The sequence below is a fragment of the Solenopsis invicta genome, chromosome 16 (genome assembly GCF_016802725.1).
Source record: "Solenopsis invicta isolate M01_SB chromosome 16, UNIL_Sinv_3.0, whole genome shotgun sequence".
Lineage (NCBI taxonomy): Eukaryota > Metazoa > Arthropoda > Insecta > Hymenoptera > Formicidae > Solenopsis > Solenopsis invicta.
Window position 1 is genome coordinate 19,494,808 of NC_052679.1, and position 22,209 is coordinate 19,517,016.

Genomic DNA, 22,209 nt, shown 5'->3' on the forward strand with positions numbered 1-22,209 from the left:
TTGCATAAGATATTTATACGTAAATGAGATACTGTTTTTTATACTTACATAATTGCAAATCACATTTCAAAAGTAAAAATAAATTTCAAATTTAAAGAAAAGAAAAGTATTCGGACAAAGCAATTTGATCCTTATTGAAGACCTTGATTAGCTGTGCAAATATTAATTTTCTAAAAAATAAGTCTTTCCGGTGTTTAATGCGTTCAGAAAATGTCATCACAGGATGCCTTATGTAATTATTCAGGAATAATAAATATTTTAATGCACCTTTGATCATAGATGTATTACCTACTGGAAATATCCGTGGCTGTAAGTTCAACTTGTAGTTTTGTGTGGATAGAGGCGCCAGCGCGTATTCCATCTAAAATACCGGCATGTCCATTTTAAAGCTTCTTTCTGATAAAACAATTTGTGCAGCATTCGATAAAAAAGTTCTACTTAGTGAGACTAATAGATTTCAAGACTAAAGTTTATTGTATACCTTATGCAAATAACGTGGAATTCGTGGAACGTACTTCAACAATGTTACATGTATTATATACCTTATGCGAATAACGTAGGATTAAGAATATAACATACTTCGATAATGTTGAAAATAATATTACAAAAATCTATAATTTTGTATGTATCTATGTTACAAATTTATAATGTAAACAATAAAAAGATATTTTTACAAAAACATTTTTTTTTAATTTTTATTTATTAAAACGCTAACAAAATATATGCATTTATTTGATATTATTTGTTAGCAAGCTAAAAAGCAGATAAACGCGAAAAAATAAAATAATTAAACGTTAGAATTAATAAAAATGTATCCAAAAAGTTTTATGTAACTATGTAAATTAACTAATTAAGCTTCAAAGACGTAAAGTTCTAACATTTTATAGCTTATTGTTGGGTTTCCTACCTCTTTTCTAGATCTTTAAAGAACTCCTGTGAAGTGTTAATGCTGATTTATTCTATTCGATAATCAGCTATTTGATTGAAACGCAGGAAATTTATTTTATTGTTTCTTTTAATTTTAGATATTTGCAAAAGGAATTATAAACACAAAGACAAAAAAAAAGACGAACAATCAATTTTATTCAATTATTATAGAAAATATTGATGGGCAATAAACATTAAAGTTCTTAATGTTTAATGTTCAAACAGAAGCAATTAAAAAAAAAAATTTGTATTTTAGTAATATAGAATTTTTTTAAATTATATGTATAATGCAATTAATACAAAGGAATGTTTCGTGATTAACTTTCATACGTTTTTGGATGTCGCTGTGTTAATAGTAATATATGTGTTAAACTTCATATATGTTTGTTTAATAGCGTTCATATATTTCGAGAATTTGTTACATTATATAAACATAGACATTTTGTTTTTATGCTAATAATTCTAATTTAATATACCTAAAGTATAGAGCAAGAGTACTTCTAGGCATGCAGTATTCCATTGTTATTTGGTAAAACGTGCTTGCGCAATAAACACACTTATATTCGTTGTCATGCGCATTTCGTTATACCTCGACATACTCATTCGAATCATCTTTCAGACAGCATACTGTATTCACTGACGCTTATACTTTCTCGCTATCTCTTTCACACAATTCGTTTGCTTTTATAAGTTCACACTCTTAGATATTATTGGATATTCTGAAATAACATTAAAAAAGAATAATTGTCAGACTTTCATTATGTTACAGCGTTATTTCGGAGATCGAAACTAAACTTTAGATTGCAATATAGTAAACAATATTACTGATAACATTCAAAATCCGCAGAGTTCCAATGAGATTAAATTTGAGATATGTCTAAATATAAAGGAAGCATAATTTTTACAAAAATTTTTAACGTCAATAATATTAAAATCAAAATGTGTTTAATATTTTTATTAGTTAATATATAAAATTAAAATATATGTAAAATAAATTATAATTTTGGCAATATATTATATACATTTTTATAAATATTTATCTGTAATCGTGCTGTAAATTTATATCACGAGTTTTGTTTAAATTGTATTAATTAAATTTTTTTGTTGTTTAGAAATAACTACTCTTTTTAATTAACTAGTACCTACTTGGAATGTTGCCAATCTGTATTCACATAAGTCCCCTAAATAAAAATACTCAAATTAAATAAATTTAATATAAAAAAGTATTTAAATTTTGTTATGTATATGTATAAAATTTCTAACATAAATTTTATTTAAAGTAGTCATCATGTAAAAAATAAAGAACTATATTTTTACGATTTTATCTAAAAATTATTAATTATTTAATGCTATCTAAATGTAGTAATTTCTATGCATTAATGTCTTTGTCTACGCTTATCACATTAAATATGTGAAAGCAGGTACATATTTAGCATGGAAAAATTTGATTTATTACCTAAATCGATATATATTGAATAGTAATTTTAGGAATTTTTAGGAATAAATAATATAATTTTACGCCAATAAATATTAGTGCAATTTGCAGATTTATCCAGTCCCGAAATCGCTTATTGGTAACATTCTTCTTCGATTTGATTCTTTTTATTCACTATTATCTTCCGTTTGATCACGCACGACGTAATTAAATTCTCGCAGTGGATTTACGAATGACAAAATAGTTTACTCGATTCTTGCACCGATTATCACAAGGTATCAAAAGACAAAGGATCTTGACGCTTACGTATCCTTTGTAGTCGTAGACTTTACGCGATAAATGTCTTCATTTTATACGGGTAATGCGAATGCTGAGCGTGACAAAAGAAGTAAATTCAGACAGAAATTACAACCGAAGAGACACTTTCCGAAAGACTTCCTTCTGTAAAATCAAGTAAAAGATTTCGCTCTCGCTTCTAATGTCTAGCAAAGTCGAGGCATGTGTGTTCCTCGAGGCGTGTGATTCGATAACTCGAGGTAAAAGTGTTCGCCACGTTCTGCGAGAGAATAAAAGCCAAATAGTATGCGTTTCGATCGCATGCGCCAGTCCATTGATCACGAAATATGTTAAATTCACGTCAAATAAATATACAAATACGAGTTACGGAAATTCCGGATGGCACGGAAACATATTACGATATTACGAATAGTCCCTTTTATTATTGTCCAATATAGATGCACAATTTATGATAGATGTCACACATTGCTTTGCATTATAATTTTATATGACATTAACATATTACGCGTACGGGATTTACCGTAATTAACGTAAAATCATGATAACGGTTTTGCATTTAAACGTTAAATCCATTACTTTTTTGCAGCTGATAAATAACGTTGTTTATTTATTTAAATAAAGGAAGATATAAAATTATATAAAATTTGTGTTTAAGGTAAAATGTTCATGTAATTTTTAATTCAATAATATTGATAATGGTAATATTGATTAGTGTTTTTTTATTTGCAACTCTACATTCTCTTTAATGCTAGGGGAAAATTGCTAGATGCGTACCCGTCTCCTAAAGCGTATTTATTCAATATTTTATATTTTTACTTTATATAAGCAACATTTATTGATAAAAAGAAAAAATAAATAAAAAATAAGTAATTTTGAAAAAAATTAAACAAGTTTTATTTTGTTTTGTGCATGCTGTCATTAATCTTTAATTACTTTAATAATAAATTCAATATTTTCAAAAACGATACGATTTAAGAGACCACAGGTACAATTTAAGCAACCAATTTTCTAAATCACACTTTTTACAGCATCTTACAGAAAAGCTTGTAACAAATTAATTTGTTATTATTGAAAGATTTAACATGTAAAAGATGACTAAAACATCGAGCTCCAATTTCAAACTTTAATTTGCATTCAAACAGTATCAAATGCAAAATATAATAAAAAATAGCTTAAGTGATACGCATTTGGCAACTCTTCTCTAAATCCAGAGCACTCATTAAAGGTGATATAGATGATTAAATCATATATTGCAATGGATTATTAATACGACGAATGAACGTATACTGTCTTGCGTATGTTTATTTGTATTTTGTTGGACCAAATGTACAGAGTCGTAATACAAAATCTGTTCTCCGACAGGCGCTAGCTTCGAGTGTTTCGCAGACATTCGTTCGAATGGGACTGATAAAATATCAACAACCAAGTTGTTCATAAACGTAAAAAAGAATGGCATAGGGAACTTATGTGACTATTAATACTAGTAAATTATATTTCACTTCATCGTACTTATACGATCTTGGTACACTTTTCATTTACGGTATGTAAAGAAGAAAACGTAAAGATAAATAATGATCTTCGGCTATCGATAAATGCATGCTATCGTGCGCGTGTGCACATTTACAATTTAAACAGTTTTCACTATTTGTCCATACTTTTGCTGTGAATCGAAATAAAAACGTCTTCCGTGTGAAACTAAGTAAAATCAATTGTGAAGTTAAGTAAAAAAATATGTTGAAAATCCTATATGTCATTGGATAGATAACTTGTCTCTCTCATACAGCCAGAAACTGATTGGTAGTATGACAATCGTTATCCGTGGCAGTTAAGTGATGGCAGTAAATTTCGAGACGAAACTCTAAGAGATACGCTTCGATCGTATGGCCGTTTGAACGTTTAGCGGCCAGAAGCTAAGTCTACATAAATTCTACGATTGGTACTTTCTCGCGAGGCGCACGCTAGGCGGCAAAATCGCATTGAAATCGTAAAGGACGACAGCAAAGCACGCCGAGAGACATTCGTTCGTCTTCTAAGTGAACGTATACGTTTAAAAGAAACGGTTTAACATAAGTGTCAGTGAAACAAGGAAACGGAATAAATACATATAAATACTGGCAGTGGAAGATGCGATGCAGTTATCCAGGGGTAAAATAGATACGCATAAATAGATGTAAGGGTAGGTACGTAGTACGTCATACATTATAAGGGCTTAAGTAGTACGAACGAATTACGCTCTTTGATTAAACTAATAGCAAATTAGCTTAGATATATAAATAATGCGCTTATACAAAAATAATTACGCGGTTTTCGTATCGGTGAACTCCTTGTTTCGGATTACCGACGATTTCATCGACCTATACAATTATATCCGTTTCGCAATCGGCTGACCGAACGTTAATATGCGCGTCCCTCAATAATTCGTTTTCCTATTATCGTACGTTGCGTCGATTCGCACGCAAGTTTTCCGTTGCTTCGTGCAACAGCCCCACGGGCTGCAACTTACATCTCGAAACGTAACATTAGGCCGTAAAGTGAAAAATTTTCGAAGCGCGCTCTCCAAAACTATATAACTCGCGACGCAGTCCGTCCCGGCGTACTCGATCGCGCGGTGCGATTTCTTGGCTTTTTCAAAAATAAAGCTACACTCCCACTGCTGCTGTCGGTGAGGTGAGGTAAGAAGACGTTGACGGCTTACTTTCAATTAAGATCCTTCTATTCTCCTTAAAATATATTTTACATTTAGTTAGACACTTACCTGTGATCTATTCACATAATTGTGACTCTATATGTCGATTCTTTAATAGCATATTTGCTTGTCCCCTCTGATTATCGTGTTTGTTACGATTTACAAGCGGCCTATTCATTACTAGCTAAAGATTGTGCAGTTAAAGTGGTAGTTGGAACGCTAAATTGGCAGCATTGCAACTGAACTGATGAAAAAGGCAAGAAACACACCGCCCCGTTTCCCGTTCTGTTTGCCTTTCGTTCCGTTCGGGTTTATTGGCTACGACGACGTGTGTATTGTAGCCAAGCGAAGTGTATAGAAACCAAACAATCTGTAGCGAAAAAGTATTGCAGCCATTCGCGCCATTCTCACAAACATCTCTCTCGCTATTTTTCACGTATTTGTAGATCTTCTCTTGCAAAAATTCAAAGAGACCATTGCTCAGTGGGTAGAAATAGCTATGCGATCGAAGATTCGCGTTTAGTGTAAAAATTCGCTGGGGAAAAGATAGACCTAACGTGGATCTAGGTTTCGCGATCAATTATCCACAAACTTTGACCAAGTGAAATTACGATTGTCATTAATTTTCTTTGTTACGTAATTATAAATACGAAAACAATTTCCGAGGAATTTAATTCGACACGGGGCAGACGTTAATTCTATAATTGCTTTACTCTGCGAGTAGTTTCGAGTAAAACGTTAATTACATTTTCTAAATATTTTTTTAAAATTTTCTAAACGTTTCCATTGTAATAAGGGAGAATCAACACGTTACCGAATAATAATTTTCGAACGATAGGCAGTGAATTACATTGAGATGGTCGCGTTGAAGGCTCAACGGAGATTACGACCGCCACCGGCGGAAACGTATTAAACAAAAAGCGGCGCGTATATATCCTATAAGAAGATTACGGAAGCCTGTTTGCACGCAGCCGCGAATCCCCTATTACCCAGTTAGGTCCATTCCGCGCTAAATCAACGGCGTAATCGTACGCACTCGTGCGTAACGTTACGAACACGCAAGCGCCCGCGTGCGCGGTCCGCGATCGCAAATATACGGACACATTGTCCGCGCGCGCTCGCGCTCACCCTTCCTTCCGCCCGCGTTCTCGTCGTTATATACCTATATCGGGTCATTATATATACGAATAATACCTAGTATACGTTTAACTGCTTCGATATCGATAGTCCGTAGCTATATATTACGTACAATATACTCTTGCGTCTTCTTTTTTTTTCTCTCGCTCTCTTTCTCGCTTTCTCCTTTTTCTCTTTTTAATAATACATATCACACTGAGCCGGCTATGTGTGTGTCCATCTAGTTTTGGCCTGCACTTCCCCACGCACTCTCTCTCTCGTCCACGTGTGTCTCGGCGAAGGTGGTCTCCGCATAGGGATGCCGAGGGCACGTCGGTGGCAGTGCTCGCCCTCGCCCTCGCCGTCCCGCTGCGCTTCCTTCCTTCGTCATCTCCGAGGACACGTGGAAGTACGCGAGGGGGTGCTGCTTCGGATCCGGGGGTTTCTTCTCGGTCTCGTTTCACGTCTCGACGCACGCCGACGAGACTCGGGCCGCGATGCGTCGACTGGCTAGTAACATTTGCGGGTACACGTGCACTTACGCACCAGGTCAACGTCCTTGGTGTACCGCATGCCGTCCGTGCAAATTAGTCGGACCTGAAATTAATACACAATTGTTTATATGACCTCATATACGATTGTAATCGGCAGATAACGGCGGGAAGGGATCAGTCGCCGGTCGGAACTTAATGAACATAATTGCGGTAATTGACGCGGTTGCTTCGAGCGATTCATGCGCGATCGATCACTTTGGAAGATGAAACAGTTCATCTTGCATCGTCCAGTCGTCGTGAATGACGCTGTATTTAACGCCAATTAACAGGAACAAGAGCGATGCAGGCTTTAATGTTCATCCCCGTGTGCAACCGGGAAAATGGGAGCAGAGGCTCTCGTAACATGTAAATGTTGATGCGATATTAGTTTACTCCGAAATTTGATAGACTCGGACAATTGAAAATTATACAATAGAATCAACGCATTGTTCCGCGGAAAACCGGATCATTCGCGAGTCCTAATCGGTACGCAAATATATCTTATGTACCTTGCGCCGCTTAGTCTTCCGCGGTAAACAGCAGGAATTGCCGCAACTTCCCCAACATTTAGCAAGCTTCACGGGTCGTCGACTTCGACATCCATTCTCGCTGTAGTACTCCCTGGTATGCTCCTTGCGACATGTCGGTGCTGCGACATTGATGTTAATCTTTTTACTGATTGCGATCAAGCGAGAAGCGTTATGAATTAAGTACATAATAATAAAAAAAAATATATATTTTGAAAAGAATGCAATACCTTACATTATTTTATAATAAATCTATATTCGCGGCATAACATATCTTCATATTTGAGCATTCGATAATATTGATGGATTTACCTTTCTCGCAGTATCGTCCTTGCCAGCCGGTTTGACAGCGACAAGAATAGCCGTTGCCGTACGGCGACGGTATGCATTGGGATCCCTTTTTGCATTCATGTCCGATACATGCGTGCGAAGGCACCAATCCGGATACCGACATAATGATGTCTAAAATTAATGTATATTTTTTTACCAAAAATGTATTATATAAATTTGGAATTAATTTAAAATAGAACAATGTTTTTCGACTTTTTAATCAAATTTAACTTGCAATTTCTCGTATTATACACAATACAATTTAATATATTTCATAAATAAATTGTTAAGTTATTGTGTTGTTTGATTATTAATTTTAATTAATTGAATAGTTGCATTAACCCTTAAACACACAGATCTTTAAAATACGTAAATACATTTTCTAGTCTGAGAGACTTTTTCAACTTTGAGAAACTATAACTTTGGTTTCAATAAATATTTTTCAACATTTCTTTTTAAATGGAAGTTCAGAATTTTGGAAATGTGACTGTGCAAACGACATTAGCGAAAAATGTTTTATTGAGAACTTATAAAGGAAAAACCATTAGACAAAAATAAAAAATTATTCAAAAATCTACTTTTCTTCACAAAATCGTATCTTCGCAACAAAAAACTTCTTAAGAATTTTAAAATACAGTGTTTTAAAGCTAAAGCGTCATACTTTCAAAAAAAATTATTGGAAGTTACAAAAGATTTCTGCAATGTTAATACAAACTTGCAGCACCGTTGAAATGTCCGTAATTTTAAATTTGAAAATCATTATGACATTTCGGACTATTCGAGATCGACTGCTAATTTTACTGGCGGACGAAACGAAACGCAATGCCAGTAATTTTCACTTCTGCCAACTGCATTATTTTTAGTTATAACCAAACTTATTTTCGAACAGAGAATTTCTAACTTTAGACAGAGTATCTGCGAGTAATATACGCGAACGGACTTGTTCGAACGTGTTTCGTAAACTGTTTTTTTTATATAAGATTACTCATAAACAAGTTTCACTCATACATAATGTTAGTCTCACACACCCCAACAAAACCTTGCTGCCGTGCCATTCGAATTCTAATTGATCAAAAAGTTAATTAACTATATTAATCAAAAGAGATTTCAACATTTTTCAAACCTCCTATCTCATTCCGTCTTCACACAGCAAGCGTTCGAAACTTCATATGGGACCTCTCAGACTCACTTGTGTATTTAAGGGTTAATTAAAGTAATCGAGTTAGTGTTAAAATAATTAGTTAAGTATATAAGACTTTTTAAAAAATCCTTTCTAATGTTATTCGTGGATAGTTTTAAGTACTTTTAGAAATTAAAACTCAACTTCAAGTAAACGATTAACTCAATAAGTTAACATTGCATGAATTAGCAGTTATAAATATTAACATACCTGAATGTTCGCGAGGCATATGCTCTTGTGGCATGGACTCCTCGTTACTGCCACTATTGTTAATTCCCTCAGCCTCAACAACATCTCTCGCTTCGTCGGCCTCCTCGTCGCTAGTAGCACATCCGGGAGTAACGCGATGCATCTTTGCGGCGTTGCTGAAGTCTACCAACTTATGATTGATCCACATCTCGGAGATGCAGCCTGAGATAAAGCAAAGAAACTTTTAATGGATCTGGTGAGAGAGAAACTTTTGCTCTATCCTATATAAAGAGTGGCGGCATGGGAGTGTGTACCGAACGTTACGATGCAATTGAGTAAGGCGCAAGTGACGCGGGCACGCATTTGAGCCTACATAAATTCTTGTAAGACGCTACGCGCAACTTCACTGATTGACGTCGATGATGTACACTTTCACTATTAAAATGTCTCTCTTATCTTATGACGCAAAAAATCCAAATACGATTATAATCCAAATTATGCTGCATGTGCAGTCCGATTACGAATTTTCGTGTGTCGCATTGTTGCGAAACTTTCCGAATCTAATTTCTCTCGGTTACATACGATGCCACATATTATTTCATACACTATATGCAAACGTAGTAAATCAGTATTGCGCCGGGGGACATCAAAAATGTAACCGAATATTAAATGAGGTCTCCGCAAGTTGCAAATTTGCGGCTGATATTCCGAGTTTGCGACAACTATCGTTTCCCAGAGGAACCGCAGAGTATCGGTGTTAGAACTAGCAGTGGTGGAGAGCACAAATCATTCGTGAAATCTTTGAAATATTCTCAACCGAACGGATTCATTATATTATTTTATGATAGTTTTTTTACAATTAGCTAAAAGTAATTTGATAATTACATGGTAAAAACTAGTATTTAAAATAACTAATTTAAAGGTAAAATCGAATGTAATTTGTCTCTCTAAGCTGCAATGTGACAAGAACACGTTTTCATAAAATTCACGTTTCTTTGCGATTTTATTAATACTATTCTATTTTCATAATCGCGACACTTCTCTCTGTCGATGACTTATTAGAGCTCTAAAGATAATACAGTGCCAATTAATCTTAACCATATTTCTCGCGAGAGTGTCGTGAGAGAAACTTACCTTGGAAGCTCGTAATGTTTCTAAGGTGAAACTCGGTAAATGCGACTTTAGCAACTTCCGGCGCTACGCCACCGACAAACATCGGCGTGACAAGCTTGAGATACTCCTTCGGACCCTCGTTGATGATGCTCCTGGCGGGGCCCCGGTCGACCCTCATTGTAAAATTTTTCTTGATCGCCAGAAGCTCCGCCATGTGAGGCTTCCCGTCGGTCACCATCTCGTAGCTGTACATCGTCGAGGTAGGATAATTACCCACGTCATACGAAACCCTGACCCGCCCATTAAAGAGCTCGACGGCGATGTGCCCGTCGTGTTGCCCGTTATAAAAGAGAACCCCGTTTTCCTGCGTGGTCGTGAATATGATGGTCACGTTCGCCTCGGGCCTCGTGCGTAGCGATTCCAGCTCGACCAGCGAGCTATTGTCCACGAAGCTCAGACTCGTCAGGTACTCGCATCTTTTTCCTTAAATGATAAATGTCGTATTAAATTTGTCAAGAGGTAACAGAAAATTTTTAAGCTTTAAAATAAAATTGGTAAGTCTTTGATTAATTATTAAAAATATTTAACAGAAGACAATAATTTTGTGTAAGATTGTATCTTTTACTTACCGGTATAGCCGGGATGGCACTGGCAAAGATAGTCCGCGGCGGAGGGAGCGGGTTGGAAGCAGGCACCGTACTGACAGTCGTGGTGGGCACACGGACTTGTCTGTGGATACAGCATGGCTGTCGAGGGTGCAGCCTCGCAGTATCTCCCTGTATATTCCGCCGCGCACTTACATTCATAATTGTTTATGCCGTCAATGCAAGTAGCACCGTTCTGTGAAACAAATAGATTACAATTTGCAAAAAAGTAGTTTAATGAAACCTTCGTGTGTGATATGTTTTTCACTTTTTTCACTTTTTTTAGATTCTTATTAAAAATTTTTTGAAATCTTTTTGATAAAAAAATCAAATATCAGCATTATACTGCAAAGATCAAATTATAAAACTCGTAAATTCTGCTTCGTTACTCTTATCAATCTTAATTAAGATCTAAATTAAAAATAAGGGATTTCTTGAAATTATTACATATGAAATAAGATATTATAAAAATAATTTTGATGTCGATGCATTTCTAATATAGTCTAATTAATGTCAGCCAGTAAGTTTACGGATAAGATAGGAACGCGCACAAACTGTGGATGCAACTAACTACTAGCAGAGGGTTACAAATCATCGGGCGGTCCGCCAGTTTCACATGCCTGGTCTAGAGTCTCAAACTAAAGGCCATGTATTCTGGGGCTTAAGTCACATATGTGCAATAATATATCCCCCCCTGCGAGTTACACGTGCTAATCTTATCAATGGTTAGTCGGGAATCCTGCTCGAACCATTGGAAACGAGATTCGGCATGTAACGTTCAACGTTATTACGCTATAAAACGTTTAAATGTGTCACTCATAATTATAGCAATTAGGACGACTGAAAATGTAGCGCAATAAATCTTTGAATTGACCGACATGTAAAGTGTATTGTGCAAAATATCAATATCAATATCAATTTTATAACTACGTATAGAATATGCTGGATATATGGAAATGGAAGTTTCATAGGAAGACAGCCTCTGTAGGTCAATTCCGCGCCATTCATGGAAGCTTAGAAAGCTTGGAACGTGATATACTATCGCTGGCTTTAGAGCCAGCACCACAAAGCCGAAAACTCCACACGAGCTTTCTGTACTTCGCGCAAACACTCAAATGAAATTTGGCCAGCGCGCAGCGTTATAATACCGCGAAGAAAAATCTCAGCGTAAAATTTCATACGCCAACTTTGCTTCTGGGTCGTAGCTCTTCGCGACTAAAGTTTCTTCCTCTCGGAAGATCATATCTGCCTGGGTTGAGGGTTCTATTTAAGAGTCGATAGTCAAATAAAAGTTTGGCTCTCATGCAAGTCAAGTTACGTCGCTGAGTTTGAGTTTTCAGTTGATACTGTACCGAATTAAATCGATACTACATTAAGTGATTCAACCAGGAAATACTTCCTCAAATGAAATGCAAAGAGACATATCCGCGCGTTGAACCCGCCAATGAGTGGAACGCATACACGATTCAAAAGTAAGATTTAAAAATATGTTATCAAAGTTAGAATATTTCAAAACGGCGATACGCGCTATTATTACAATTCTGCTAGAAACGTAAAGGGGAGCTGTTAATGCGGCAGCTAGAAATTAATTGCGATTGTTGCAACCGCGAGCGATACGAGAAAATAAATTTCTATGATATGATGTAAATGAAACAGATATCATCGACCTCGTGTAGATAGGTGCACCCGTGCACGCGACTTCTGCAGTAACGTAATTACTTATTTTAATGAATTTTACACTCAGCAGCATTACTGCAGATGTTGCGTATTTATAAATGCTAGCGCATAGAATTTTCTAAATATATATTGTGAAAATCCTTATCGCATTGCAGAGAATTTATTATTATAAAATCTAAAAGTATTTAATTAATATTGCTGTCTCACCATCACGGGGAGAAAAATAATGTATCAAAATATTACTGAAAAATAAAATTGCTTAATATTTCATAACAATTATCAAACATTGGCAGAAATATATCGGCAAATGTAAAATTTATTTCGCCGACTTTTGTCACGCGCCTTATTTTAAATTTTAAAGCAAAAAAATTAATAATTATTAATTCATGAAATTACGTACTTTTTGCCAATCATTCGTTGTACACGAATAAAGCATAGAACCCGTAACAATCGATATGTTACTGTGACAAAGCACGTGTTACTACCTATGTTTGCTATGTACGGTAGTTTCGTTACACGAGAAGACAAGGCACATTACGCCTGGCGCAACACGAGACGTGATTCGCTCTGAAGAAACAAATAAGCGACAATCGATCGTGCCCGCGATCGATAGAATAGTTAACGAGGATGGTGGCACACATACCTGGCACATATGATCGACACAGTCATCCAAGTTTGTGGAACAATTGAGGCCGGTGAAGCCGACTGGGCATTCGCAGCTGTAGTGGGTCTTGTGGTCGACGCATCGGCCTCCATTCTCGCAGGGGTCGTGACCTTTTGTGCAAAAGGGTATCTTCTCCTCGCAGTATTCTCCCATGAATCCTGGGGCGCAGTCGCATCGATAGGCCTGTACGAGGTCGACGCAGGTTGCGTTGTTAGCGCACCTGTTGTTGGCACAGTCGTCGACGTTGCTCTCACATCGAAGTCCCTTGTACCCGGGGGCGCAGTCGCAACTGTCACACACCGACTGAACGTCAATCGAGACATTGAGCCTGACATGCGATCGCGGTAGATCCGCCAAAGGTATCCTACCGCGGGCAATAAACCGCCAACACTGCGTCTCTTCTTTCTACTTTTTTTTTTCACGTTTATAACACGTCAAGTTTGACAATTAAATGCTTCTACTGTAAAACGATCGACAAAAATTTCGGAAAACTAGAATGATGCACTGTCTCCGACAAACAAGTTGCATGTGCAGTTCGTTCTCTATTATTTAGTTCAGTCTAAACTAAACTTATAATTTGGAATATAATTAAATAAATAGTTGATATATATCAATAGCTGCTCATGATTAATATTGATGACTTTAATACGCGTCTTTAATACGCAAGTAATAAAGACGAAAATAAATCTACACTTCTACAGAATTTATTGTTATCAATCTTAAACAAATGTGCTTGTATCGATCGGACGTATAGTATATATGCTTGGCGCAAATAGCCGACGCATAAGTTCGGCTCTTCGATTTTTCGATAATCGCAACAGCCTCTCTGTTATGAGCAGGTTATTGACAGCGCCGTCGGCAGTTTATAGCCTGCAGTCGTCACTCCTCGGGGCTCACGTGCAGAGGGTCCCGTTTATTACGCGTATTGAGAGCTGGAATTTGACGAACGCCCCGATCGCGTTCCACTTTGGACGCCACTTTAAGCGGCACGGCGGCGCGTCGGAGTTGTCAAAATAGCATAGCAACTCAGAGAGACGGATTTTTTTATTGAATCTCCGTGGATTATTGTCAAATTCAAGCTTCAAGATGCAACGTTTTATTCGTCATAAAATCATCCTCCATCGTGCATATTTACGTCTACAATGGTGTCGAAACGAAGACTGCTCAAAGAACTACTTGGTACACGCGAAATGATTTTGGTGGCGTGCAGGTTCTACTGATAATTCTACGATTATAATATCTACACTTTCCGTTATTATAATTACACAAATAACCAATCTATATTTTTACCATTTGATGCCTACGGTAAGATTCTTTAATTAATTCGAGATTAATGATTTAAAAATATATTGACAGTTTTCTATGACAGATTCTACATTGTGCGCTACGATTGATTGTTATTTACTCGGTTCTTTCTTCAAACAGTGATCAAATGAACAAAACTCAAAAATTAATAGGTTTGTTCATTCAAATAATGTTTGAACGCGCGTTCGTAAATGTGCTACATAACTTTATGATGAAATTCGCGAAAATTCAAGCAAGGGGCTGACGTAAAAAAGAAAAATAAAAAAACTACAAAGGTCGAAAAAAAGTTATCTAGACATAATATGATACGATGCTGTCGCAAACGTTCTACGGGTTCCACTGAACGAGCAACTCTAAAGTCAGCCCGACGAGCCACTACTCTGATCGAGCAGTCGTGTTCAGTAAGTACCTGAATCTTCCTTCCTCCAGTACTTTGCAAGTTCCGGAGTTCCTGCAAGGATTTCCATAGCACGCGTCAATTTTATGCTGACACCGGTCCCCGTGATATCCTGGCGTGCACTTGCAACGGAACTGCCGGTCCGGAAGCGCCTCGCAAAATCCTCCGTTTTCGCATGGCGAGGTGTAACACAGGTCGCACTTGGCCAAGACTTCGGCTGGCTGCTGCTTGGCTGCGCGGAAGAAAGGTCTACGATTAATGAGCAATTTTAGTACCCTACCGTGATATTGGGCCAAAAAACCACGAACTAAACAGACTGCGTCGCGCTGTACTACGAAAAATCAAAAACACCGTCACGTGCGACAACCAGTATGCGATTGCGGATCAGTAATGGCCAAGCAATTAGAGGAATTTTTTCTTCTCTGCTTCTTACGAGCTGCGTTACGAATTGCGTACTTAATGTCGTTAAATAAAAAAAAAAAAAGAAAAAAAAGTATACTTTTTACGTCTAATGGAAAATCGATGTTCAATGACCCGTTTTACAGCAAAGTCGTTACCAAACGGGATAATGATTTGCATTTCCGACTTCAACGATAAATATTCTATGGAGCCGGTACTACTGAATGTTAATGAATACCTAAGTAAGAATTTGAGATGAAGTCGAAATTGTGGACAAACGATCGCACGATTCTACATCAATAAAACATTCCTGCTACACGATTCGTGAAGAGCGATTAAATTTATTTGGCAGCAAATAAAGTCTCTTGGCCATTCTGCCCGCAATCGAGATATATGCTTATGAGATATTTACTTTTGCATTGAAAGGCACTAGCCGGCGTCGTCAAAAGTAATTTGTCTCTCATCGCGGGTGGTTCCATGCACCTAGCTATGCCAGGCTCCACATAATCTTTCTTCACCCATTCGGCCAACCATCGCATGCTGCAGTCGCAGTAAAGCGGGTTGGACCCCAGGGCACTGTAAACATCATGATCGATAAATGGATGGTATCGAAAATCGAGTGCGTGTGGTTTACAAACGGAGTGATACTCACAGATGTGTTATAGACTTGAGATCCTCGAATGCTCCCTCTGGGATCACTGATATGTCGTTACCGTGCAGCGAACTGAAAATGGCAATTAAATTGTGTAGCACACCATTTTATTAAAATTGATTTTAATTTGTGATTTTATTCGGAAGAAGAAAGAGACTAAAATAGCAATAATTTATTTCTATTAGTTGTAATGTCAATAATTAGCGTTATGAAATTTTACTTCAATATCTTCCTTTGTAATTAATTATTTATATCGTACTGCAATTCAGATTAAACATTCCTTTAATATAAAAATTTTATTCGAATTTTAATATATGTTATTTTCATTCAATTGACAGATTTATTAAATAATTACGATAATTAAATAGTTTTAATTTAGTAGAACGTTGAGTGTTCAACAATCGCCGCGATCGTGCGAATGCTACATAAAAGCGCGTTGGAACAGATTTTTTCGCGGCAGTAAAAGAGGCACGTCATGATGATAACAACAGTCGAGTATTTGCACACGTGACTTACATTATTCGCAGGTTCTTCAGTCCCGCGAGAGCATTTCGTTGCACGCACTGTAGTTTATTGTAACTGATGATTCTGCAAAAGAGATTCGTACGTCGCCCATTACATAAACGGTTTCGCGAGTCTCTCCCGAGAACCCCCGGGGTAACGGAATAAATATTCGACTTACAGGTGCGACAGCTTCGTGAGATTCTTGAAGGTATCGTTGGACAGCATTCCGATCTGGTTGTTGCTCAGATCCCTGAAAACGAAGCGGACGTTAAACACGGCGAAAGCCGCTTGAAAGATATACGGGAGAAGGTGCACGCGTGTTTTATTTACAGTCTGGTGAGAATCCTCAGGTGGTTCAGCCTCTCCGGCTGGATCGTCTTGATGTCGTTCACGTCCAAATACAGCTCGGTGGTTTCCGGTGGAATCCCGCGTGGAATCTCTGTAAGCTGAGACCTCGAACATCTCACCACCGAACCCGCGCAATTACATTGAGGCGGGCAGTAATCGTCGCCTAGGCAACCCACGCTGTCGTCTAGGTGTAAAATAGTTCGTGAATCGTTAACAGGATTTGCAATTCAAACGGAAATCGCGAATATTATTTTGTCAATGCGTATAAGAACGTGCAGCGAAAGCAACTGACTTATTCGTGAAAATTTTTTTTTTCGCGAACGCGCAGATATGTAAATCGAAGGCATGAAACACGCGTTATTCGCCAATTCAAATTTAATTAATGTATTATATTGATTTTGATTTTGTATGCGTTCGTGAATCAATTTGCATGCAAAGCCGCTATCAATTTCACATGGGATACGTCATGTTTGTATTCTATTTTGAATTTATAGCGATCGACGGCAAAACGCAATGATACAAATTGCGAGAGTAAGATACATCTACAGATGTGCTACAGGTGACCTAAATCAATTGTACAATAATACATTAAACGCACTGTTGCATTTGAACTCGTGGTGCGGAATGTCCTTGATGATGGCATCCTTTAATCGCGGTGGATCGTGACAACGGCCAGTGATTCCGGCTATATCTCGCTTCCTCAGCCACCCGGCGAACCACGCGAGATAGCAGTTGCACGATAACGGGTTGCCTTGCATGTTGCTGCAGATACCAAAAAAATATATCAAACGATACAGCAACAATAAGGAGGCAGTAACACGGAGATTATACTCTGATTATTACAGCTGATATGTAATTATTTTTAAGATATAACAGAACGTAAATTTTTCCGGCCGCTATACTGCCTGCATATTTTACGAAAGAGATAATGAAGAATAAAAGAATATGATGCAAAAAGATAATGAGAAAGTTTACGGATAACAATGTCTGTGCAGCAATAATCTTGTTGCAATTTCATACGTTGATTACTCGCGAACTTACATGGAACGTATGTGCGGCATTCCTTCGAACGATGTCGGCATAACGCACGTAATGGAATTACCATGGAGATTCCTACGCAGAGTGAATTATGCGAGTAATCGTTTACTCCATGATAGCGTTTTATCAATGCTAGATGGTACATTTACGCAACGTGGTACTTACAGTGTTTTAAGGCTCGATAGGCCGGCGAACATCTTGTTGTGTACTTCTCGCAGCCTGTTCTCGGACAAAAGCCTGCGGAAAGAAAGCTCGTCATATCGTGAAACGAGGCGCACGACAAAATGGAAAGAGATTGCGAGCTAAGTTGCGCCGCGTTACAATTCGCCGTCACTTTTTACGAGTCGATAAATGTCATTTCTTCGAGCAAACGAGCGTACGAGCGTTATGAAACATCATGAAAACACGCGGAGATGTTTTTAGCGTAGTACCACGTGGTGTGTAACGCTTTTATATTCTTTAAATTCCGAACATAAAGCATTGCTCGATTTCAACGTGTCTTAAAAATGCAGCTATTAACTGTATGAAGAATTTATGACGTTATATATTGGATTATAAATTGCACCTATTAAACGATAAAAATGGCTCACGTTGCATGTTCAATTTCTATATGTCATCTAATCTTTCAAATATATAATCTTTCAATATCTTTTTAATATAATCGATATTTTCAAGAAACATTAATTATTGATAATAACAGTTATATCGCTCATGTTGTTGTAACAATGAAAACATTGTCATTTTTTCCCAATTAGTTAAAAGAAGAGAAAATTCTTAAGAATTTAATACACTGACTTGAAAGCTAATGATATTTTGATTTCTTTATAATTAGTAGATCAAATTATTACATCAAAATTGCAATTAAAAATAATATTACAAAATTTTCATAATTTCAAACATTCAAACTAGAAAATTTTATTTTTTTAGTTATATCATTGCTATATAAGTAAATGAGCGATAGATAAATAAAAATTAATGTACTTGCAATTAAATTTGACAAATCGTGACTCGCAATGAAACAAACGCTATATCACTTGAGTCTTTGATGAAAAACCGTCGGTATTGTTTTAATAGTCGTGCCCGGAGACAATGAGGCCTTTTCGAAAATTCCCCGAGAGATTCTCTAAAGTTGGAAATATCGACTAGGAGGCCGCGCAAAGAAAACAATCTTGGCGTTACACAACGGTACTTCTAGAACAGTTTCTATTGTGCCGGCAAAGGCGAAGTTTTCCGGAAAGACAACGACGACAATGTCGCAAAGAAGGAGCAAGTTGCGCTGTGCTGTGAAAGCAGTATAATTCGGACCTCGCGTTGTGACTTACAGGTCGGTGAGATTGTGAGCCCCTTGAAAAGCGGACGCCTCGATGCGGGAGATTTTATTTTTCCTGAGATCCAGATGTTGCAGCTCTGGCAGCTTCTCAAAAAGACCATCTGCTTTGATCTTGTCCAGTTCATTGTTGCTCAACAACCTGGCGTAGACACACAAGCGGAAAGGAATGTATGTAGAATGAAGTCGCGACTGTCGTGCCGTCGAATATGCATGCGTGTTTGCGATATGCATGTATGGTTGGTTTGTTACTCGACAACGTAAAAAAAAAAAAAGAGAGAGAGCAAAATTGGTACTTTCCGTTCGTTACTCCATCACTTGTTTTCGACTACCCACCGAGCAATTTATTTGCTACCGCGTTATAACAATGCGCCGCTCAATAAATTTTGCGAATTGTACGCTGGAATAACTCTCGTGCAGAAATTGGTGCGTTGCAGAATGTTCGTGCGATACGTATCGAGCAATAGTGTAACTTGCAGTTGATTGTTTTGCTTCGTTCGTAATTAATACGCTCTAACATTCGGATAAAACTATTAACTTGGGATATGTCGAAGTGCAAAAAAATGTTTCCACGCATAAAATAGAATAAAATAATAAATTGCTGCAGCAGTTTGTTGTTTTATTTCTAAATCGGATAATTTAAAAGAATAAGATGTGATCGCGGAAGAATGAGCAAATTTTACAATGTATATTTGCAACGTATGTTCAATGATTAATTTGAATGCAAAATACAAATAAATAGAGAGTAGCAAAGAGATAAAAATTAAAAACTACGTGTTCGCGAATCGAACTTTGCTAGCTCGAGTTCGGTGGAACAAACGGCTGATTCCGCTCCGCGAGAAGCGACGATGCAAAATTTGAAATACTTATTTAATTTTGAATAGGCGCGAACGATTTGCCGAACGGAATTGCAAAGAAGTAAAATACTAAAATATAATAGCGTGAATCTAATTTGACTTTAATTTGCTACGATTCTTAACATTATGTAAATCAGAGAAACATTAATATTTTATGCGTATAGACCTTATTGTGAGGGTTGGTGTATTGATTATTGAATGGTATCGAGAAATTAATTTTTTTTTCATAAGCGTCGATTCATCGAACGGACCAAATGCGTAATTTACTGCGAATAATAGTTCAATCTTCATTGTTCTTTTCCCATTGCACTCCACGATTTAATCAGATGATTATCTGGTTCAACGATCGAATTAATATTCGAACGGAGGGACGAGAATTCTCTACAGACGAATGATATTCATCCTAACTACTCGTCTGGACGGTCCCGACCGTCCCGATCGATCGGCTTGTCCCAATACTCGACAATTTGAACACTTTCTCATAGAAAAGTAATAATAATTCAGAATGCATATCAATCAACGAATTGCTACGTTAGATTAAACTAATTGTAAAATAATTGTAAACCAGAACCGTACCTAATTGCAGGTCAGAAATTGAAAAACAATGTATCTGTTCGTAATAAATCAACGAAGTTTGTTCCAATTATTTTCAGTATTGTTACCCATTTTGATTATACGGGCAATTTAATCGGTTTTTTTAATTGTTAGAAATTACCTTCGGCATTACATCGTTTTGCAATTTCAATCTGCAATTCATTCATTAACGATCATTAATTTATACATATGTCTATGCTTATCATGTTAACCGTTGCCATTAGCTGGAAATAATTATGACTAGCGCGAATGCCGGCGACTATCATAATTGTCGATATCAATTATTTTTACATTCTCATTCCTTAATATTGCTAATATTGTAACTTAACACATATACACTAAGAAAAAAGTTGAAATATTCAAAAGCAAATGTTAATTGTGACGTGTTTTTTTTATATTTATTAGTTATAAAATATTTGTATGGAATATACATTTCTGTGAAATATCTCATTTTTCTTATTAATTGGTTTATTTGACAGGAATAAAATTTTCCTATATTTAAATAAGAATTTGTTCTAGCAAAATAAATATTATATTTCACAAATAATTTTTTCCCCATAATTAGTGTACTTACTATATTCGTAAATGTAGTAATTATTTACAGTATTCATTATTTACATGAGTAAATAATTTTTATAATTTGCAGATATTATTAGAAGTGTAGCATAATTATTATTAAATGTAATAAAGTATAATTATTACCCATTATTTATTAAGAGCGCCTTGTTAAATCTTTAATTACGAGAGGCAGCAATGCCTGGCAACGCTATTATTCGGTATCTCAATATTGAAGGCTTAAATATTTTGATGGAAACATTTTCCTTATTTTAGATCGACCGGCTACCTCTTCATCAGCGCGATGTCACACAGTATTTTGGGAGGCACTAAAAATGTTCGCGGTGCAAGTGCGTTCAGCGTGACAAACATAACTGCACGGAATATATTGCGGATGCTGCTATATCCTGTATGACATAAATTGAGTTTGCCTTTGGTTCTCTCATTTTGCACGCCCACGTACATCGTTCAGCGACATAACGACAAGTAAAATATTGTTAGTGGAAGCTTTTTAATAGAAGCTACGTCCTTTCCTCGTCAAGTTTTTTTCTGTTACCAATGATTTACTCATCAACGATGAAGAAGTTTATCAGACAGGACTTTGATAGCATCAGCGATTAGTGTCGAGATTAACAGAGCGCGTTCTTTCTCTGGTTTTCACGCGTGGTGGTTTAACACGTCAATTAAGAGAAGTATACTTACAAAGTCGACGTGTAAAGCGGCAAGTCTTTCGGTATCGCAGTTAATCTCTTGTTGGAGCAATCAACCGTCGCGCCGTTGCATGTGCACGGAGCGGGGCAGGCGCCAGGCAGAATGCACTCGCCGGCCCTTTTTGTTAATAGCTCCTCGTCACCTGCGGACAAAGTTTCTGGGTAGAGTCGATTTCTAACAATCGCGCCTGAGCAACACTTCCGC

General features: G+C 36.8%; 1 protein-coding gene across 2 annotated transcripts in view; it reads right to left on the reverse strand.

Moving 5' to 3' along the window:
* Positions 1-1,319: 1,319 nt before the first annotated feature.
* LOC105194510 (protein slit) overlaps positions 1,320-22,209 on the reverse strand; it is a 327,037-nt gene continuing 306,147 nt past the window's right edge. For both annotated transcript variants that reach the window (XM_026131466.2, XM_011159458.3), the window contains exons 13-30: positions 21,997-22,147; positions 19,284-19,430; positions 18,127-18,198; positions 17,965-18,036; positions 17,522-17,685; positions 16,906-17,107; positions 16,754-16,825; positions 16,588-16,659; positions 16,072-16,143; positions 15,832-15,995; positions 15,033-15,252; positions 13,298-13,607; positions 10,963-11,173; positions 10,355-10,816; positions 9,242-9,442; positions 7,834-7,983; positions 7,504-7,643; positions 1,320-7,058 (exon numbers count right to left, since the gene is read on the reverse strand). In XM_026131466.2, coding sequence (XP_025987251.1) covers positions 6,972-7,058; positions 7,504-7,643; positions 7,834-7,983; positions 9,242-9,442; positions 10,355-10,816; positions 10,963-11,173; positions 13,298-13,607; positions 15,033-15,252; positions 15,832-15,995; positions 16,072-16,143; positions 16,588-16,659; positions 16,754-16,825; positions 16,906-17,107; positions 17,522-17,685; positions 17,965-18,036; positions 18,127-18,198; positions 19,284-19,430; positions 21,997-22,147 — 2,969 coding nt within the window. In that variant the 3' untranslated portion in view covers positions 1,320-6,971. The remainder of the gene's footprint in view (positions 7,059-7,503; positions 7,644-7,833; positions 7,984-9,241; positions 9,443-10,354; positions 10,817-10,962; positions 11,174-13,297; positions 13,608-15,032; positions 15,253-15,831; positions 15,996-16,071; positions 16,144-16,587; positions 16,660-16,753; positions 16,826-16,905; positions 17,108-17,521; positions 17,686-17,964; positions 18,037-18,126; positions 18,199-19,283; positions 19,431-21,996; positions 22,148-22,209) is intronic.